The 18,613-nt window shown below is 32.5% G+C and overlaps 2 protein-coding genes across 2 annotated transcripts in view; one reads left to right on the top strand and one right to left on the bottom strand.

Moving 5' to 3' along the window:
* LOC129753578 (uncharacterized) overlaps positions 1-9,547 on the top strand; it is a 12,537-nt gene extending 2,990 nt beyond the window's left edge. Inside the window, exons 2-3 of the mRNA XM_055749408.1 lie at positions 8,231-8,715; positions 8,981-9,547. Of these exons, the coding sequence (XP_055605383.1) occupies positions 8,231-8,715; positions 8,981-9,054 (559 nt within the window). The 3' untranslated portion in view covers positions 9,055-9,547. The remainder of the gene's footprint in view (positions 1-8,230; positions 8,716-8,980) is intronic.
* Positions 1-18,613, bottom strand: part of LOC129753580 (transcription factor SPT20 homolog) — a 541,529-nt gene that overhangs the window by 486,871 nt on the left and 36,045 nt on the right. The window lies entirely within an intron of this gene.

Genomic DNA, 18,613 nt, shown 5'->3' with positions numbered 1-18,613 from the left:
CCAGGGTTACTGATAATCGCTTCGTTTACTTCAAAATTTTCAATCGTTACGACGGAACCACAGTAACGACGCTGTTAAGCATCGACTCGCGAACGAATCAAAACATGCAACATAAGAACGCCGTCTTAGTGAACCATGTACTATGAATTTTCGTTCTGTTTGTGTTGCCTAGCGTTCCTTGTTGGTTTTCTCCTTCCGATTTTTAGTCATTGTTTACTCCAGCAATCATTCGCTTTGCTACTGAATGAACTCGTTTGCGAGTTGATTCGGCGCGAGTTGATGACGATGCTGTTGATTCATGCCCAAAATCAGACCTTTAAGGAAGAATGCTACTAGGGATCAATTCCTGGGATAAAGACTAAGACCGACATTTAATAAAATAATTAACACAGCTTAAGAGGAAAATAAGGCAATTTTGGCATAAATTTGGTTTTGGGCATCTCTTGCGTTCCAAGAATTAACTCGTTTTCCTTCATGAAGCGTTCGCGGCGAAGCATGATCGTCAGCGAGTCGAGTAGATGTCGAAGAATTCGACGCCGTCTACGTGCAATGTTTTCATTAGAAGCGAATGATGATTGTTTGATGGTTACCGATAGTAACTCAAAAAATAACGAATCACTAAAGAGGGGAAGAAAAACAAACTAGGTTTGCGTCGTTCGATGCTGAAAAGCGTCGTTTCTAAAGAAAACAGACATTCTATGTTGAGGAGTAAACTCGTTGGTGACTAGGATCGGGGTGAAAAACCATTCTGAGCGAAGATCAGCAACCTTGGTTTCAGCTACTATTTTGGACGGGTTTCGAGACTAGGTGTACGAGAGTTTGTAATTGATTAATTTGAAACTGTGCACATTTGCATGTTTTGCAAAGCGAGTTTGTGTTGAGTTAGTTCTAGTTTTCTTTGACAGTCTTCATCGTGCTCTCGTCTCGTGCGGTTCGGTTTTGTGTTCTCTCCAAGAATGCTGTTCGAAATAACATGTAGCAAGCATTCATTGGTTCCACGATTGTGGGTACAGTTTAATGGCATGTAACAGTGGAAATACGTGGAAGAATTGGTGACGAATTTAAGTGTTTTTTTTTTTTTCAAAATAATGGAGCTTCGGTCCGGTTGGATTACGGCGGGAAACCTATTTCTTATAAAACTGGAGGCAGAGCGTCATCGGTTTTCGAACATGTCCGAACGTGTTAAACAAGCTGTCGGGATTGCATGCTAGTCGCACTTGGAGCGCTAAAGATGATGAAGAAAAATATATTGATTCTTATGTTGAATTTGGGGATTATGCGTGGGGAAAGTTTTTTTTTTAATGATAGAGTGTTGTGCTAAGAATCGTTGCATTGTTGCGGTTCGTTTAGTTATACCATGCGGTCCAGGACGCGAAGCGATTTTATTTTGTCGTGCGCCGCTTGCTGTGATTAATTGAAATCAAACGCGGTTGCGTTGTACGCTAGTGGAAAGTCTTCGGTTAAAACGAAGACGCCGAATAAATCAATTAATTCCGATGAAAATCTGCGTATCTTGTTATGGAAAAGGATCGAAGTTGTGTTTTGAAGGAAATTACGTGAGCACGGAATAGTGTGGGAAATAGGGAAAATGCACTGAAATGAATTTCAAAAGTGATCTTAAATAGAACAACCAAACTTGATGCCATCAAGAGTGATGCGGCTGCGAATAAGTTGCCTCGACAACAACCAGCACATTGGGGTTTTTGCGTCGCTCTAAAAAATAATCAGCGCCTGCTGTGTTTGATTTGATGTGGTTAAGAATAAATTGAAGAATAGTCGAAATTTTAAAATCTAGCTAAGCAATTTGCTGGATGTGATGGTTAAAACCGATTCGGCGAAGGAATTATAAGGGAAAAAATGCTAAGAGAGTTGGATGTGCCTAAGAGATAAAATGCGTTTATTTAGTACGTTGCGTCAGTGCAGCTGACCAAACTGAAAATGAGGGTCAAACAAGGTGTAAAATCGTTTTGGGAATAGTGATCATTGAGCTGAGGAGGGGAAGTGAATGTGATTGTTGGCTTCTTGACATTGCGGATACCTGTTTCGGATTGAATATCGCTTTACTAGTTCAGAAGAAGAAGGAGTTGATGCCCACTTTGGTGAGATTGTTCCTGTTTATGCTTTATTTTATTTCATATTGTTGTTTTACGATTATTTGAACATTCAATCAGGTGCCAACTGGCCAGGTATATACACGGATGCCGGAATACCTGTAGAAAATGTATAACATTTAAAATGTTATTCATTTGGAACTGGTTGTGTATCTGTTTGAATTGTTCTTCCAAACGTATACTAACATTTACACGTTACACATTCACTTCATAACAGTTTACACGAAGCCATGGTGCCGGGTATGGAGTTAGGAGTTGTTTAAATAAAACAAATGAATCCATACTTTGGTCAAACTGCGGTGAATCCGTGCACCCATGGTGGATTATCAACATACATACATACAGTTAGTTCTAGTTTTCTTTTTTCAGATGAATGAAAAAAGAAAACTAGAAAACTAGGCATATCTACACATTCATCTTTTTTTTTTTTTTTTTTTTTCTTTTTGTTAACGACTATAATCGAAACAAAAAAAAAAAAAAAAAAAAAAAAAAAAAAAAAAAAAAAAAAAAAAAAAAAAAAAAAAAGATGAATGTGTAGATATGCCGTGCAGAGTTTTCTTTTGAGTACTTTTTTAAGCTTGAATATTGACAGCGAGCTGGTAAAGCTTAGTTCATTTAGAAATGGGACAGTTACAAATTCGTGTTTCTCAAAAACCATTTGTTTTATCGAAATACTTTCTTTGAAGAAAATGAAGGTAAACTTATGATATTCCATGAAAAAATTTGAGAAAAATTATTTATCGTTTTTTGTAAGAAAAAATTCTACTTTATTTTTGGTACCTCCCATCGGCCGGCGCACACTTTTTTCAGTCACTTTTTTCAGGTACCGTAATCCGGGGTAATATTGATCACTTTTTTCAATATATTTTGATTATTTTTCTGTTAAGGGGAATGTGGCATATTGCATATTTTTAAAACCAGTACTGAACTCCTATGAACGTAAAACATGGAAGCAGAAATTCATTAGATCTCTTTAAATTTGAATTAAAAATCGTTTTCGTCTCTGTTCAGAATTTGATATTTTGAGGTGACATTGATCAGTCTCTATTCTGACGAAACACCTTCATAATATTTACAAATGCTAGTTTATCAATTAACCTTAATTTTTAACGTTTTATTTTAAAAATATTTATAATCGAAAAAATAACTTTTATGCTGCCTACATTTAGGGGTAAAAATAATTATAATTTCTTTATAGTTTGAGTTTCAAAATAAAAATGAAATTTTATCTTCACACATTCCCCTAGGCCCTCCTACTATTTCCATTTTCATTTTTTCTTCTAAGTTAACTATTTGATAAGGTTCCTATCCATTTCTCCAATACGGGATTACTCTTGGAAAATGTCCTTATTTTTTAAATAACAAAAATTTAACGTCAAATGACTATAAAAATAGCACTATAACTGTTTATATACAAAGAAAAAAAAAGTTGTTCTTTCACATTAAGCAACCCGTTTGCTTCTAAATGCTTTTTGGTATCATCAGGAGAGCTGTTTGTTTGCGAGCCTTCGAAAAATAGATATTTGAAGATTTTGAATTTAGATTTTTTAACTAACAGGAAAAAATCAAATACCACCCATTTGATACTCAATACATAATTCAAACTATAGACTGAATTATTGATGATAATGTGGAAAAGTTTATTGTTGGTCAAATTTACCCCGATGATCAAAGTTACCCCGTTTTACGGTATAAGTTTTTCCAACTTATACCTTGTCTGACCTGTATTTTAGGTGGCTGCATCCTCCTCCTTTAATTTCTGCAGCTTTTCGGTCTAATACTTCTCATTTAAAAAAAATAACTGAGGGCTATTTAGGATACAGCTGTTTCGAAATTAACAAAACTTGATTATTTTTGAGCTCCTTAAAAGGGTTTTTGATGGAATTTCTGATGGCAAAATTTAACAAAAACGAAGCCAAACCATCATGAGATTGAACTTAAAGTATAATCGTTTGGTAAAGTTCGTAGGTTACGAAAGATACATATAAGATTACTCTTTATAGGCTTTTAAACAGCGAAAACCAAAGTTTTCGTTTTCAAAAATGTATTTTTTTCACAGGAGCAGAATCTCGACAAGTCATTATATTTTATACAAAACAACCAGCAAATACCTATTCTAATATGCTAGGAACCCTACCACGAGCAGACACGTTATAGGGTTCAAACGCTGGAATTTGTTTGAAATAGGGTTTTTCATAAGTTTTATTGTTCATCAGAAATCATCCGTCTCATTGCCTCGGTACCGGCTATACAGTTTACGAGCTCTGGACAGGCCCGTGCGAAGGACTCGTCCATGGGGGGGGTTTTCGAAATTCAAATTTAGCTAAAAATACCAACAATACCAAAATGCACAATAAATAAAACACGGCGTGTTTCATAGAAGAACTTGAAGAAAAAAAAATACAATGACACTAATTTTTTCATGGGCCGGTTCATTTCTACCTAAATTTAAAGTATTTGGTCGGTGACCCCCCAAACAAAATACTTTTTTGAAATTTTTCTATTTGAAATATTTAAAAAATACATAGATAGATACATAGATACATAGATATACATAGATATATATATATATATATATATATATATATATATATATATATATATATATATATATATATATATATACGTTATAACATTTCCCACCGGCTACCTGTGACGTAGAACATTTCCCACCGGGTACGTGTGAAACAGAATGGAATAGCGCCACGAGCCAGACAGGTGAACGATGGTATGGTATCAGGTGACACACGCGCAACCGCGCAGGGGACAACCTGGACGACGTGGACGACTCGAACGGTGACCGACGCGATGATGGTTATTGCTGACTCGTTAATTATAGTTTAATAAAACAATCAGGGAATCAGCTTTGCTCTTCAGTCTTAGTTTAGGATCAAGTGAATAAAGTTAAAAAGTGAAAAGTGTAACAAAAGTAATAATAAAGTTTTTTTTTATTATGCTCGGCACGACAAGAGCATAACTGGCGCAGTCTGGACTAAGTTGGAAAGTAGTGACTAGTGAAGTGAAGAAAAGTGGAAAAAAATCCTAAATCATCATCAACCAGCCACGAAGAGCAGCTCATCCGAATTCAGGGAGAATTACTAGAGGCCCGGGAAACCGTTGACAGGAGGACACTGTTCAATTTGCGACCCCTAGGGAGGAGAAGCAGCCAACTGGTAACCTACATCCATCACTTAACGAGGCTAAGACTCCGGGAGATGAAGGTCACGATTATCCCGTTAATGTAAGTAAATTTTTCTTTACAAATTACAAGAAGTGACTTAAAACGATCTTAACATCGAGTGAAAAAAATATTGTGGTTTATCAATCTTCATTTCTCGCCATAGAATTTTTCTTTCATGAAAAGAATAGAAAGATTCGATCAAAATAGAGAAATGGCGGAAGAAATGTCAAAGGAAGAGCTAATCGCTCATCTGAAAAACTTGACAGATAACCAGAATAGTTTGATACAAACAATTAATGAAATGAAAACAAGGGCAGATGACCCATTCATTCATTTTCGGACACCGGATCCGATAAAAAACTTGCCGAATTTCAAAGGCAACAAAAAAGAAGCACAAGCTTGGGTGGAAGACGTGGAGAATACTCTCGAGTTATTTTCGGGGTATTTACATAGCCCACTTTACCCGCAACTTATAAGGGCTGTAAAAGCCAAAATTATCGACGAAGCTAAGGAAATACTTATTGCTTCTGGAAACCCCAACACATGGGAGGAAATTAAGGAGGCAATCCTCAATTCATACGGAGATCGTAGAGATCTCACTTCACACATTCAATCCTTATTCTACATACAACAAGGAAAAAGGACTATCACTGAGTTTTATAACAAAATAAAGTCAATTGACACCTCAGTAAAGGCAACAGCATCCACAATGGATGAGTATAAAAATGCTACAAAAGCGATCAATTCGTTGATCAGTTTAATAACCGTCACAAGATTCGTGGATGGATTAAATGAAAATGTATCGATGCACGTAAGGAGTTGCAATCCAAAAACTTTGGAAGATGCATACAATACAACTCTGCAATTTTCAAATGCAGCGTACCGAACGAAATTAAACGAAAACAAATTATCTATTCATCAAAAACCACAACCGGGGAATAGCAAGCAATTTATTTACCAAAAACCACAACCGGGGAATAGCAAACAAATCCTCAAGCCGCCTTCAGGGAATTTTAGGCAAGGTTCAGGGAAATTTAAAAACATTAAAAACCCGACAATGGACGATGACGTATCGATGAGAACAGCAAAGTCAAGAATAGATATCAACATACATGAAAATAAAACTAATTCAGAAATCATAAACGAAGATAATATAACTTTAGAACCGGACGACTCAGTAATCGAATCAGACGATGACGATTATTTCGCCGAGGGTGAAATAAATTTTCAGGTGGAAGAGACCGAAAACCAAAAAGACTGACGACAAACGACTTCATACCCTACATAACAATTCAAACATCCAAAGGTGAGATAAAGCTCTTGATCGATACTGGATCAAATAAGAACTATATCTCACCAGATCATGTAAACATAGAAAATTGTAAAACCGAAAAAGGAATTAGAGTTGGAAATATTAATGGAAAACACAGCATAAATAAATCGGCATCTTTCGACCCGTTTCTAATAAACAAGAAAATAAAATTTTATGTGTTTAAATTTCACAAGTTTTTCGACGGCTTGATTGGCTACGAAACACTTAGAGATTTAAATGCTCGAATTGATATTCGTAGCAACACTCTAAAAATTGGAAGAAAAACAATTAAAATGTTGAAAAAAAATTTCCGGAAAATTAGCACTTGAAGAATTTGACTACGAGCCTATTTACAAACCTGGAAAACAAAATACTGTAGCCGATGCACTTTCTAGATTAAAGATAGACGAAATCAATTCCAACTCTCAAATTCCTATAGAAGCTCAACTTTCGGATACAGACAGTGACAGCGACCAAATGACTATCCACTCAGCGGATACCAGCGACGATTACTACATCTGGGCTACGGAAAAACCTATAAACGTTTTCAGAACCCAGCTTATTCTAAGAATAGGTGAAATCCCAATGATAGTTCACGAAGAAATCTTTCCAAAATACCACAGATTCACGATAGTTCAAACACATTTCATTCTGCTACAGGTTTCAAACCTAGAGATATAGTTTTCAATAGCCAAAACCAAACAAACACTGATGACATCCTCCAAAACTTCAACAAAATGCAATCTGCAATCAAAGTTACTATGGAAAGACGTAGAAAACAAGTAGAAGAGAAAAACAAAACAAAAGACAAACCCCAAGAATTAGAAGTAGGAAAAAACGTTTTTGTCAAAGTTAACCAACGAATCACGAAAGACAAGGAACCATATAAAATCTCAAAAGTTAAAGAAAACAACGACTTAACTTTCAGGGACTCCTATAATGTCAAGATTCACAAAAATCGACTAAAAACATAACCTTTTTCTGACCGTTTTGTTTCAGACTGATAGCGCTGACGGCAGCAACCACATACCATGACATAACGACAAGAAATGGACTTTTGACTATAAAACTAGATACAGTAAAAACGAGAATAGGCTACGAAAGATTGATACACAGAATCAGTTTAGACGAGATTAGACAAAACATCGACTGTATAGAAAAGTTAGCTAACGCACTTAACATAACAGATCACTTAGAACAAACTTTACGATTCAAAATTAAAAAAGCAAACGAAAAATTAAATGGATTCTACCCAAAAAGATTTAGGAGAGGACTAATCAACGCACTAGGCAAAGCTGTTAAATTCATTGCTGGAAACCCAGATGAAGAAGACTTAATGCTCATCAATAAAAATTTAGAAATTTTAGAAAATAACAGCAACACAATAATTGATAATCAAGCAAAGCAAATTAAAATCAATAGTTTATTTCAAACAACTCTGAATAAAGTCACAAAAACCCTCAAATTAATCAAAGATCAAATCTTCTCTAACGACACACATTTTCGAAAAGATCTAGAAGTTATAAATCTTATATTCAACTTAGAGATATTAATCAAAACACTAGAAGAACTAGAGGAACAAATTGCCTTTTCTAAATCCAACTTCTTAAACAAAAATATTCTTAGTTCTCAGGAGAAAGAATATATTTATAAATTTTTGGTTAATCAACAAATAGACATCAAATTCGAAGAAGAAATTTACAAATTTGTAAAAGCAATAGCTTCTCTGCAAAACAACCATGTTATAATAATTGTTAAAATCCCAAAAGTAGAGCAGAAGGAATATACGCTGATACAACTGGAACCGGTCAACATTAACGGCAGCCAAATCAACACGGACATCCGATACCTAACCATACACCAACAAACGTTTTTCGAGCAAAAGGAAAAATGTTATATTTGCGACAACACATATCCTGTGGAAGATGAATGCATTTCAAGAATACTGACGAATCAACAAGCAAAATGCCCCATGTCCAAACAGCCGGATCAACCGATCATTAAAGAAATAAATGCAGGAACGATATTGGTCAACAGTCACAAAGCAATCAGCATACTGGACTCATGTGGAGATTCTCGGATCATCTCAACACCTATCATTATCGAGACAGGTAACTGCACAGTTACAGTGCAGAATTTTACATTCAAAAACACCTTTCAAACAAAACAAAAACACGAATATCTCACTCCAATATTCGGAAAAGAGATCGAAATAACCAAACAAAATTTCAATCTCGAAGAAGTACATCAAATGCACATTGACAATCTAAAAGAAATACAAAATCTCAAGCTACGCATGACCAACTCACAAAGCATCGGAGGAATAGCCATTGCCTCCATCTTCTTGTTACTACTAATCATATCTTGCATCCGTAGATACAAAGCCAAATCGACTGAGCATCAACCTGCACACGAAGAAGGAAGGATTACCTTACAATCTTTCAGCTTGAAACCAAAGCTTCCGGGAGAAGTACCTATCGAGACAAAACCCAAGGACCAGGGAGCAACCCTAAACTCTACATCGAAAGCATTCTTCTCAGCATCAGGATTTACATCGCTTCCGAAGCATCAGAAGTCAAACGAGGACGCTTGACACTTGAGGGGGGAGGCGTTATAACATTTCCCACCGGCTACCTGTGACGTAGAACATTTCCCACCGGGTACGTGTGAAACAGAATGGAATAGCGCCACGAGCCAGACAGGTGAACGATGGTATGGTATCAGGTGACACACGCGCAACCGCGCAGGGGACAACCTGGACGACGTGGACGACTCGAACGGTGACCGACGCGATGATGGTTATTGCTGACTCGTTAATTATAGTTTAATAAAACAATCAGGGAATCAGCTTTGCTCTTCAGTCTTAGTTTAGGATCAAGTGAATAAAGTTAAAAAGTGAAAAGTGTAACAAAAGTAATAATAAAGTTTTTTTTTATTATGCTCGGCACGACAAGAGCATAACTTATATATATATATATATATATATATATATATATATATATATATATATATATATATATATATATATATATATATATATATATATATATATATATATATATATATATATATATATATATATATATATATATATATATATATATATATATATATATATATATATATATATATATATATATATATATATATATATATATATATATATATATATATATATATATATATATATATATATCTATTATATAAAATTCTCTTGTAACGGTGTTTGTAGTACTACTCCTCCGAAATGACCCAAACGATTCGAATGAAATTATTTTTAGAATATTCTGTAGCCATGCGAATCGGTTTATATCGAATAAAATCAACACAAAGTCGCATCAATTGTCCGTAATAATTAAATTTGAAGTTTTTTGAATGAAATAAAAGTCATGGCTTCCATTTTTTCGAGATATTTTTTCCTTTGGGCGGTTTGTGTTTCGTCTCCAAGGTCGAGGCGTCGCGAGCAGACGTCGTTAGAAGATAGTAACCATGGCATAGCATACTGATCAGTGAGAATATTTTGGCGCGTATTTCTCAGCCAAACATATTTTCAATGCAAGTGGTGGCGATATGAAGCCTTGATGTAATTTTTTGTTCTTGATTCCTAGCTCATTTCTACAGCACATGGTTATGAATGACGCCTAGATGTGACTCAGGTTGACATTTTGCTGATCGAATAAAACTTATAATATTTGTTTTGCCTAAATCTGAAATTGAAAAGTCAGGCATCCATTTTTAGAGATTTTCTTTTCTTCGAGGGGTTTGTTTTTCGTCTCCATGGGCGAGGCGTCGCTAGCAAACGTCGTTGCAAGACAATAGTAACCAAAGCATACTGTTCATTGATGGCTGGAAAAATTAAAAAATTAGGCGCCTATTTCTCAACCAAGTTCCTATATTTCTTATGCACGTGGGGGCGATATGCAACCTAGATGTGTTTTTTTTTTCTTGCTTATTTGTACACAGCACATGGTAATAAATGACGCCTAGATGTGACACGGATTGATATTTCATCGATCGAATTGAAACCATATAAACGATTTCAAATATTAAAACCATTTTTAATTCGTGTTAATTTAGGTAGTGAATTGTTGTCCAAAAAATATGAATTTGGTAAAGATAAATATGAAATAATGTTATGACACTTTGCGGACGTTTGAAAATAAGAAATTTGGAAGCTTTACATTCAATTTCGTATAATCCAATACGCCTTTAACCAACTTGGTCATTCGTCCTCTCAACAAGAGTCTGTTCTTTGAAATAGATTAGATAAGATTGAAGTTTTAAAAGGCCGAATGAACTATTTGATTTTTTACAAACGTAAATTGAAGTTATCAATAAAATAATCTACTTTTCAAAAACAAAAAGTGAGAGTATGCATTTTTCGGAAGAGTTTTCAATTAAGAAAGTAGACTAGAGCAAGTGCAAACTATCAACTTTCACAAAAAATGTTTACATTATTTCTTCGTCTAAAAATTGTTGGGCCCAAAAAAAAATTATTAAATAAACTTAACTCTTTTTTTTTAATCATTCACCAAAAAACGTTTACACGTTTACTGTTTGTTTACACACAATTCAAGTGCAAACTTAACATGAAAAGTGTGTTTTTGTTTTACATATTTTGGCTATATAGAAGAGACTATTGATTCACTTTTTTTTGAAAAGTTTTTTTGTTATGTATATTCCAGGGGCAGCAGATTTTTATGGTAAACTTTTATTATGACCTGAAAGTGTTAAAAATAATATTAATTCCTGTAATTTCTTAGGTGGAATAAGTCAAAACGCGCCATTTAGCTATGAAACATCTATAATTTAAGAATTTTATCTCCAAAATGGCCAGAAAAGATATACCGAGTGTTGAATCTGAAGCGGATATTAAAAATTATTATAAAGGTCTTTGTAAATCAAGGTCTTTTGGTTGAACAGCATTCAGTGAAATTGAAGTACCAAGCATTAATTTATTCCGGAAAAAAACTTAGAATGTATCAATGAAGTTGATAAAACAGACAAACAAGAACAAGTATTAAATTCAATTCAAAGTCTTTTCACTGACGCATCTGAAAAAGACTTATGTGTTTTCACTTTCCCCAATAAATGGGACAAATGTATACTTCGATATTTCTTTTTGTCAACATAACTAATTTTTTTTTTTTTTTTTGAAAATATTACTTTTTTCAGAGAATATGAAAATTGAACTGTGGTGATATTCGTTAGCATTTGACCAGTATTTCATTTTTGAAAATTAAGATTTACTGTAAAAAAGACACATAATTTTTATTAAGGTTTTGTTTATATGATAATTTCCAGGAAACAAAATGAACTCATGAAACCATCGAAGCCTGAACAGATTATTTCTTTTCGATCTATTAAATTAAAAAAAAATCAGCATTTCAATTAAATGTTGATAATCTTAAAAATATAACATAATCCTAAATGAAACCGCTGATCACCACCAACAATGTTCAGGAAATTTTGAAATCAGAACTGCTTCAATTAAAATCTTTATAATAATGGGTGAATATATCTGAACATATGTTTTCCTCTTTTCAAAACCAATCGTTTCTTTGATTTATTGGGTTAAAGCTCAAAGGAATTAATTTGAATTTTTTGCTTGAATAAAAAAAAAGTAATTTGCAATACACAAAATCGCCAGACTTAATGCCATGACAAGTGCTGTTTGGGAACATTTTAAGTTGAAATGTGTAAAGTCTATAACTTAAGTATCAGGAGAATCTTTTTTGGAATAATTTTGGTGAAAATACTGATTTTCATTGAAACTGCTTCGAAGGATGAGGATGGTGAATAAAAAGCTGTTTGAAAAAGGTTATTAAAAAATCTTTTCTTATGTTTTTTATTTCTTCAGCTCTAAAAAAATACACCATCCAAAGCTAATTGGGAGCTGAAAGCGCTGCGTTAGTCAAAATATTCGGCAAATACTCCAAAAATTGTCCTGGTATTCAAAATTCTTTTTAAAAAAGATTCATAAGCAATATATCCCAATGAATGAGAAACTTTTTATTTCGGTTAAAACCTTAATGTGAACTCGAACATAACGGAATAAATCTACTAAATGGAATACAGCAAATGAAACATACATATAATCAACATACATTTATTTATTGAACAAGTTACAAAAATTGGATTTTAAAAGACCCGTTGAGTTAAATTTTTTAATCTTGATAGAATTGAGCGGGACGATTTGAGTAAAGGGAAAGAAGGGAAATGTAAAGAAAACTAGGAAAAATAAAAAATGGACGCCAAGTTGAACATGGTAAGACGAAGTTTACCGGGTCTGCTAGTATATATATATATATATATATATATATATATATATATATATGAATTTTGAAAACAGCTTGGGATTAAAATTAAAGATTCAGTTTCAATTCGAAGTTAAGTTTTATTAAAGGTTAAAATATCAAAGTGAGAATGTCATTAACGAATCGGTTTGTAGGACATCGCAGTTTCATTATTTTGATTCGTGATTCAAAATTTAAATTTTATACTCTCTCAAAGTCAATTTTGTAACACAAAATTATTGATGGGATTCTAACTATGGAAAAAAAAATTTGAATTTAAATTTTTTGTTGGTCAAAGAATTTGTACTTTATTTTCAAGTGATAACACAGCATGAAATGTATTCTATTGGTTTGTTTTTACACATTTTTTGTATTGCAATTTTCAAAAATCAAATTTCAAAATAAATTCTTAAATTTTATTCAAGTTTACAAAAGTAAATAATAAATCTGATTTAAACCACAATCCTTATCTCTTACTTTTATTTCTTAGTACATATTTTATACATTTGATTTGATTTGACACATTCATTACGTGTGGTTAAAAATAATAAGCTTATAATTTGCTAATTTAATTAAATATAAAAAAAATCATAACAATGAAACCCTCTGAAATCCATTTTTTTATTTTTTAAACATCATAAAAATGGGCAGTTTCAAGACTTATTTTCGGAAGAAAGGATTAAAAATAAATAACTTATATTGAAAAATAATTTTAACCTGCGAAATTAGATAGAATTTATTTATTTGGTTCAAGCAAAAATGTTATAGGAAAGAAATGTCACCAAAACCCCCTCATAAGCCGGTTCTTCCTACGGCCCTACCTTGAGAGTTATGCATATAAAATTAATAAACTTAGTAGCATATCGAAGTAGTGAAATTTGATACCAAGATTAGGCATGCTTATGTTAATGTTTATATTTTCTTCAATTTTTGAAAGAAAATGTTCGATGATTGGCGTAGTTTATTATTTTATATTTTTTGTCATGTTGCCCTGTAACCAACAACAATTTCAGTGATTTCTCAAAAGGAACTGTCCCAAGAAGAAGTTTTTTGATTATCATCGAAACTTGAAGATAAACTTAAAATCTGTAGAAAACATGAAAATCATTTTATAATTTTACCGAAAAACCCATAACGGTAATGTTAAAAACTGTTCAAAAATCAATTCCTATCATAATGATTTAAAAAAATTGTACATTAGACCACAGCAAGCTTTCTATTATTTCAACTTTAAACATTTAAACACATCCCATAGCTTTTCTTGATTGTTTTTATTGCCACAAATAGCAATAAAAATTTTGTAAGCGATTCATTAAGCCCTGAATGAGTGCAACGAGTTTTTATTTTGTATGGAAATTTGTATGGGATAACAAAATTTTTCATTCAAAAATCGCCAGAGATGTACTGAAAGTTCTAGAACATATATCTTTGGATTATAAATATTTCTTGTATCTTTCAGTATATTGCATGTATACAAATATAAATCATAACTTTTACCCCTGAAAAGATATTCGATCCTTTGCAAAAAAAAATCAAAATATATATTTTAACTTGAAGCGTTTTTGACTGCTCGTTTTAGTGCTGCTTAACCGTGAGCTGAAAATAAAAATCGTAAAAAACTGCTTTGCATGGATAATGGTTTAGTGGGTTTTTAAATCTTGACAAAAACATTTCTTGAAATGTGGGAAAGCTCTAGTCAGCAATACCTGCCATTTATAAATAATTTGAATGGAATCCGGTTTTTTTTTAAATGGTTATAACTTTTTTCATGAAAAACTCAGCTTCTTTTCATGTTGCCAAAAAATGAGGGTGGGAGTAGGGTCTAACACTTTCATAAAATCGATTTTTTTAAATTTTCTTATTGTAAAACATTTCAAGAATGTTGTGTCAAATTTTCAAGTCAGTCGAAGCAAAACTGTAGAAATTATAGGCCTAATCAAATACTGCAAGAATTCTAGAGCAGAAACTTCAAACGCGTTTTTCTCGAAAGCACATTTTTAAAGTCAGTGGACATCGTCATTTGAAAACTTCTTCACCGATTCTTTTCAAATTTGGAACATATTTTCTACACATAAAATTCCAAACCCCAACGATTTTTTTTTACTTTGGAGAGATTTTACAGAAAAAAAATGGCGGATTTTTTTGTGAAAAATCGTAATTTTTACTTCAAACAGCCACAAAAATCTCATAAAAAAATTAAGATAAATAAAATCGTTGGAGTCCAGAAAGACATCTATTAAAAATATTTTGCCCTGATTTTTTGACTTCAGATGATTCTGTGCTGAGATACAGTGTCCACCACAAATCCTGTTTTCTAAAAGGCATCCTCGAAAGTGCTCCGTCACCGGCTCATTTTTCAATATTTTTCTACGAAAAAATTACTAAATGTTCTTTTAACAATGTTTTGTATAATGCAAAAAATTTGAATAGCCAGACATCACCAAAATGATAAATATGCTGAGGTGATATCGAACTTGATATTGGAATTTGAGTAAAGGTTTCAAGAATTTGGAAAGCACCGCCATTTTCCTATAACGTATTCTATTTGCCATCATCATTACATACAATTTACTGTGAAATGTGCTGTGATACCCAGCTTAAAGAGAGATGCCGCTAGCTTGGTCTGGAAGAGTTGTATAAACATATTTGTATGAAGAGAAGTATCCTGAATTTTAATAACATAGTTTCTGATTTCTCTACTTCGAAACGTCTACAGATGCTAAGTGCTTTTTAATAGAGTGAAGCATATTATAAACCAAAGAACATGAAATAAATTAATTACTTGGAAATGTGTTAAAGTGTAGCAACAACATAAATCGATATCAACCATTTTATACCGACTTTCATGAATGAGTATAGCATTTACTAATTCAGTACAATAACTTTATTTGGTTTTGAATAACTTAACCTAACGAATATAAAGCCAATTTTCTGAATCTTACAAAAGTTATGGTTTATTCAAATGAAAAATTTTGTGATAAATTTATTTAAAAACATTTTTTTTCAAATTTCTACTAAACATGGTATTTATTGAGTGCTGAATGACGTGTTTGATTGATTGAGGATGAATAATTTGTTTGATTTTGAAATCTGTTAAAAATACAACGATTTTTTTTACAATTACTTTGCATATCTCCTTTGATATCTCATTCATACATTGAAATAAAATGAAATCAATAGTGCCAATAAAGTAAAAGTAAAAAAAATATCAATTTCAAGTCGTTATAAACCAAAATATTTGCTGATTTTTCTGTTTTTAAAAATTAATTTTTCATAAATATGTTTACGTTCATATGAAAACTACAATTCATCAATAATATATGGAAAAAAGGGCAGAGCTAAATTATAAAATGCGTTTTCTCAAATGTAATTTTTCATAAATATGTTTACATTCATATGAAAGCTACAATTCATCAATAATATATGGAAAAAAGGGAAGAGCTTAATTATAGAATGCGTTTTCTCAAATGTGCTTTTTTGCACTGGCACTGGCTCCAAAGATCTCGAAAATTAGAAAAACCTTGAGTCCATTCCTTTTAATTAATATTATTTCAATGTGTATGTGTAGGGGTGTGTTTTTTTTCTATCTTTGATTGAATATATGGGTTTAAGAAACGCATTCCAAATTTTACGGTTTTTTTTTCGAGGTTATCCGGTTTTTTTTCTAGAATAAACTGGTCTTTTGATTCAACAAACAAAATTTTTTGAGTATTTAATCGCCCCTGATCAGCCTCTTGAAAAAAAAGTTCCCATATGTTTATCTTTTAAGTTTTCTCATGCCTTTTTATGAAATTTACCTGGGCCTTTACCACATTTCCCTGGATATTTTCCGGTTTTTTATTTGAAGATTTGTCAGGTTGAAATGTAAAAATTTGCTGTGGATTTTCCAAGTCCAGGCCCAGGTATTCGAAAAAAACTGGAAGCTTAGTTTGAAACATATTTATAAAAAAAATGCTTACAAAAACTTTTCGACCCGCAAGCAAATCTCATTTCTTGAATATGACCCACTTGCTGAAAATTTGTTTGTTTAAATGATTTTTTTTTTTATTTTTTCTCTAAACACTAAACACTGACGCTAAAATTATTGAGCGTGTTTTTGAGAATAACTTTTATTCATTATTAAACCCAGTGATTCAGATTGCGTCATTAGGCAAGAATTGACGATTGAAAATTGGTTTTAAAAATTTTTCGAACTATCAACAATGTTTTGGAATTTAGTCCATATATAAGCATTTTACGATTTTTTTATGCAATGCACAATGGTGCAGAACATCAATCTAGCTGTACGAAATTAGTAGCGCTCAGGGATGAAGAGATAGACATTTGATGTTTTCAGCAACATTGTTTAGTTTTACATGGAGCATATTCTTGTACCAAAATTTTTGCCGAGGGGTCCACCGATAGCTAGATAAAAATGCTAACTTTTTTGTTTTTCGAATTAGGGCTGTGATGTCTTAGACAAAGTTGTTTATCTGATCAAAATTCATAAGTTTGTTGAATATGTCAAAGTCCTATCACATAACCCTCAGGAGTTACAGTCAAAGTAAAAAAGTCTCTTGAAAAAACAGTTTTTGAACCTGTCACGTTGTAGATTGGATAAAATGGTTCGCTGTCTTTGAAACAAAGTTGACACATGTCACGATGTACAATTGTCTCATACATTATGGTGGGTTTAGAAGTTTTTGAAGCCCTATAGAAAGCATTTAGTGCCATCGCACATTTTCGCAACACTCCCTTTTTTGTGATTATTTTTTATGATAAGCGGAACCATTTCCGTAAGAAATTAGCGGGGAAATCGGTGGAACTAGTAGAGATTTGAATGATTGAAGATACACTTTTTATATAAAAATAACCTATTTTACTTATAGAAAAATAAAACGTTGGAAACATTTAATTTATAAATAAAGTGTTGCAGTTTTCTTTTTTTTTGTTTTGTTTTATTAAAAGACATATTAATTTGATTTTTCCAATCATTTAAACTCCAAAAAATTTAGTGGAACTAATCTGTTGAATTTTGTAGAGCACTAAGTTAGTATTTGATCATATAAATGAATAAATGAATAATAGAACCGGTTTTGCCAGTACACAGTTGTGCTCTACAAAATTTAACAGATTAGTTCCATCATTTTTTTTTTGGAGTTTAAATGATTTGAAACATCGAATTTCAATGTCTTTTAATAAAACAAAACATATAAAAGAAAACTGCAACACTTCATAAATAAATTAAAAAGTGTATTTTCAATCATTCAAATCTCAACTAGTTCCACCGATTTCCCCGCTAATTTCTAATGGAAATGATTCCGCTTATCATCAAAAATAATCACAAAAAAGGGAGTGTTGCGAAAATGTGCACTTTTCGATGAACGAACCTTCCAAAATTGTCAATAAAATACACTACATGTTTTCTATAGGGCTTCAGCAACTTCTAAACCCACCATAATGTATGAGACAATTGTAGATCGTGACATGTGTCAACTTTGTTTCAAAGACAGCGAACCATTTTATCCAATCTACAACGTGACAGGTTCAAAAACTGTTTTTTCAAGAGATTTTTTTTACTTTGACTGTAACTCCTGAGGGTTATGTGATAGAACTTTGACATATTCAACAAACTTATGAATTTTGATCAGATAAACAACTTTGTCTAAGACACCAAAGCCCTAATTTGAAAAACAAGCAAAGTTAGCATTTTTATCTCGCTATCGGTGGACCC

The sequence above is a fragment of the Uranotaenia lowii genome, chromosome 3 (genome assembly GCF_029784155.1).
Source record: "Uranotaenia lowii strain MFRU-FL chromosome 3, ASM2978415v1, whole genome shotgun sequence".
Taxonomy (NCBI): domain Eukaryota; kingdom Metazoa; phylum Arthropoda; class Insecta; order Diptera; family Culicidae; genus Uranotaenia; species Uranotaenia lowii.
This window is presented reverse-complemented; position numbering and strand designations above follow the sequence as displayed.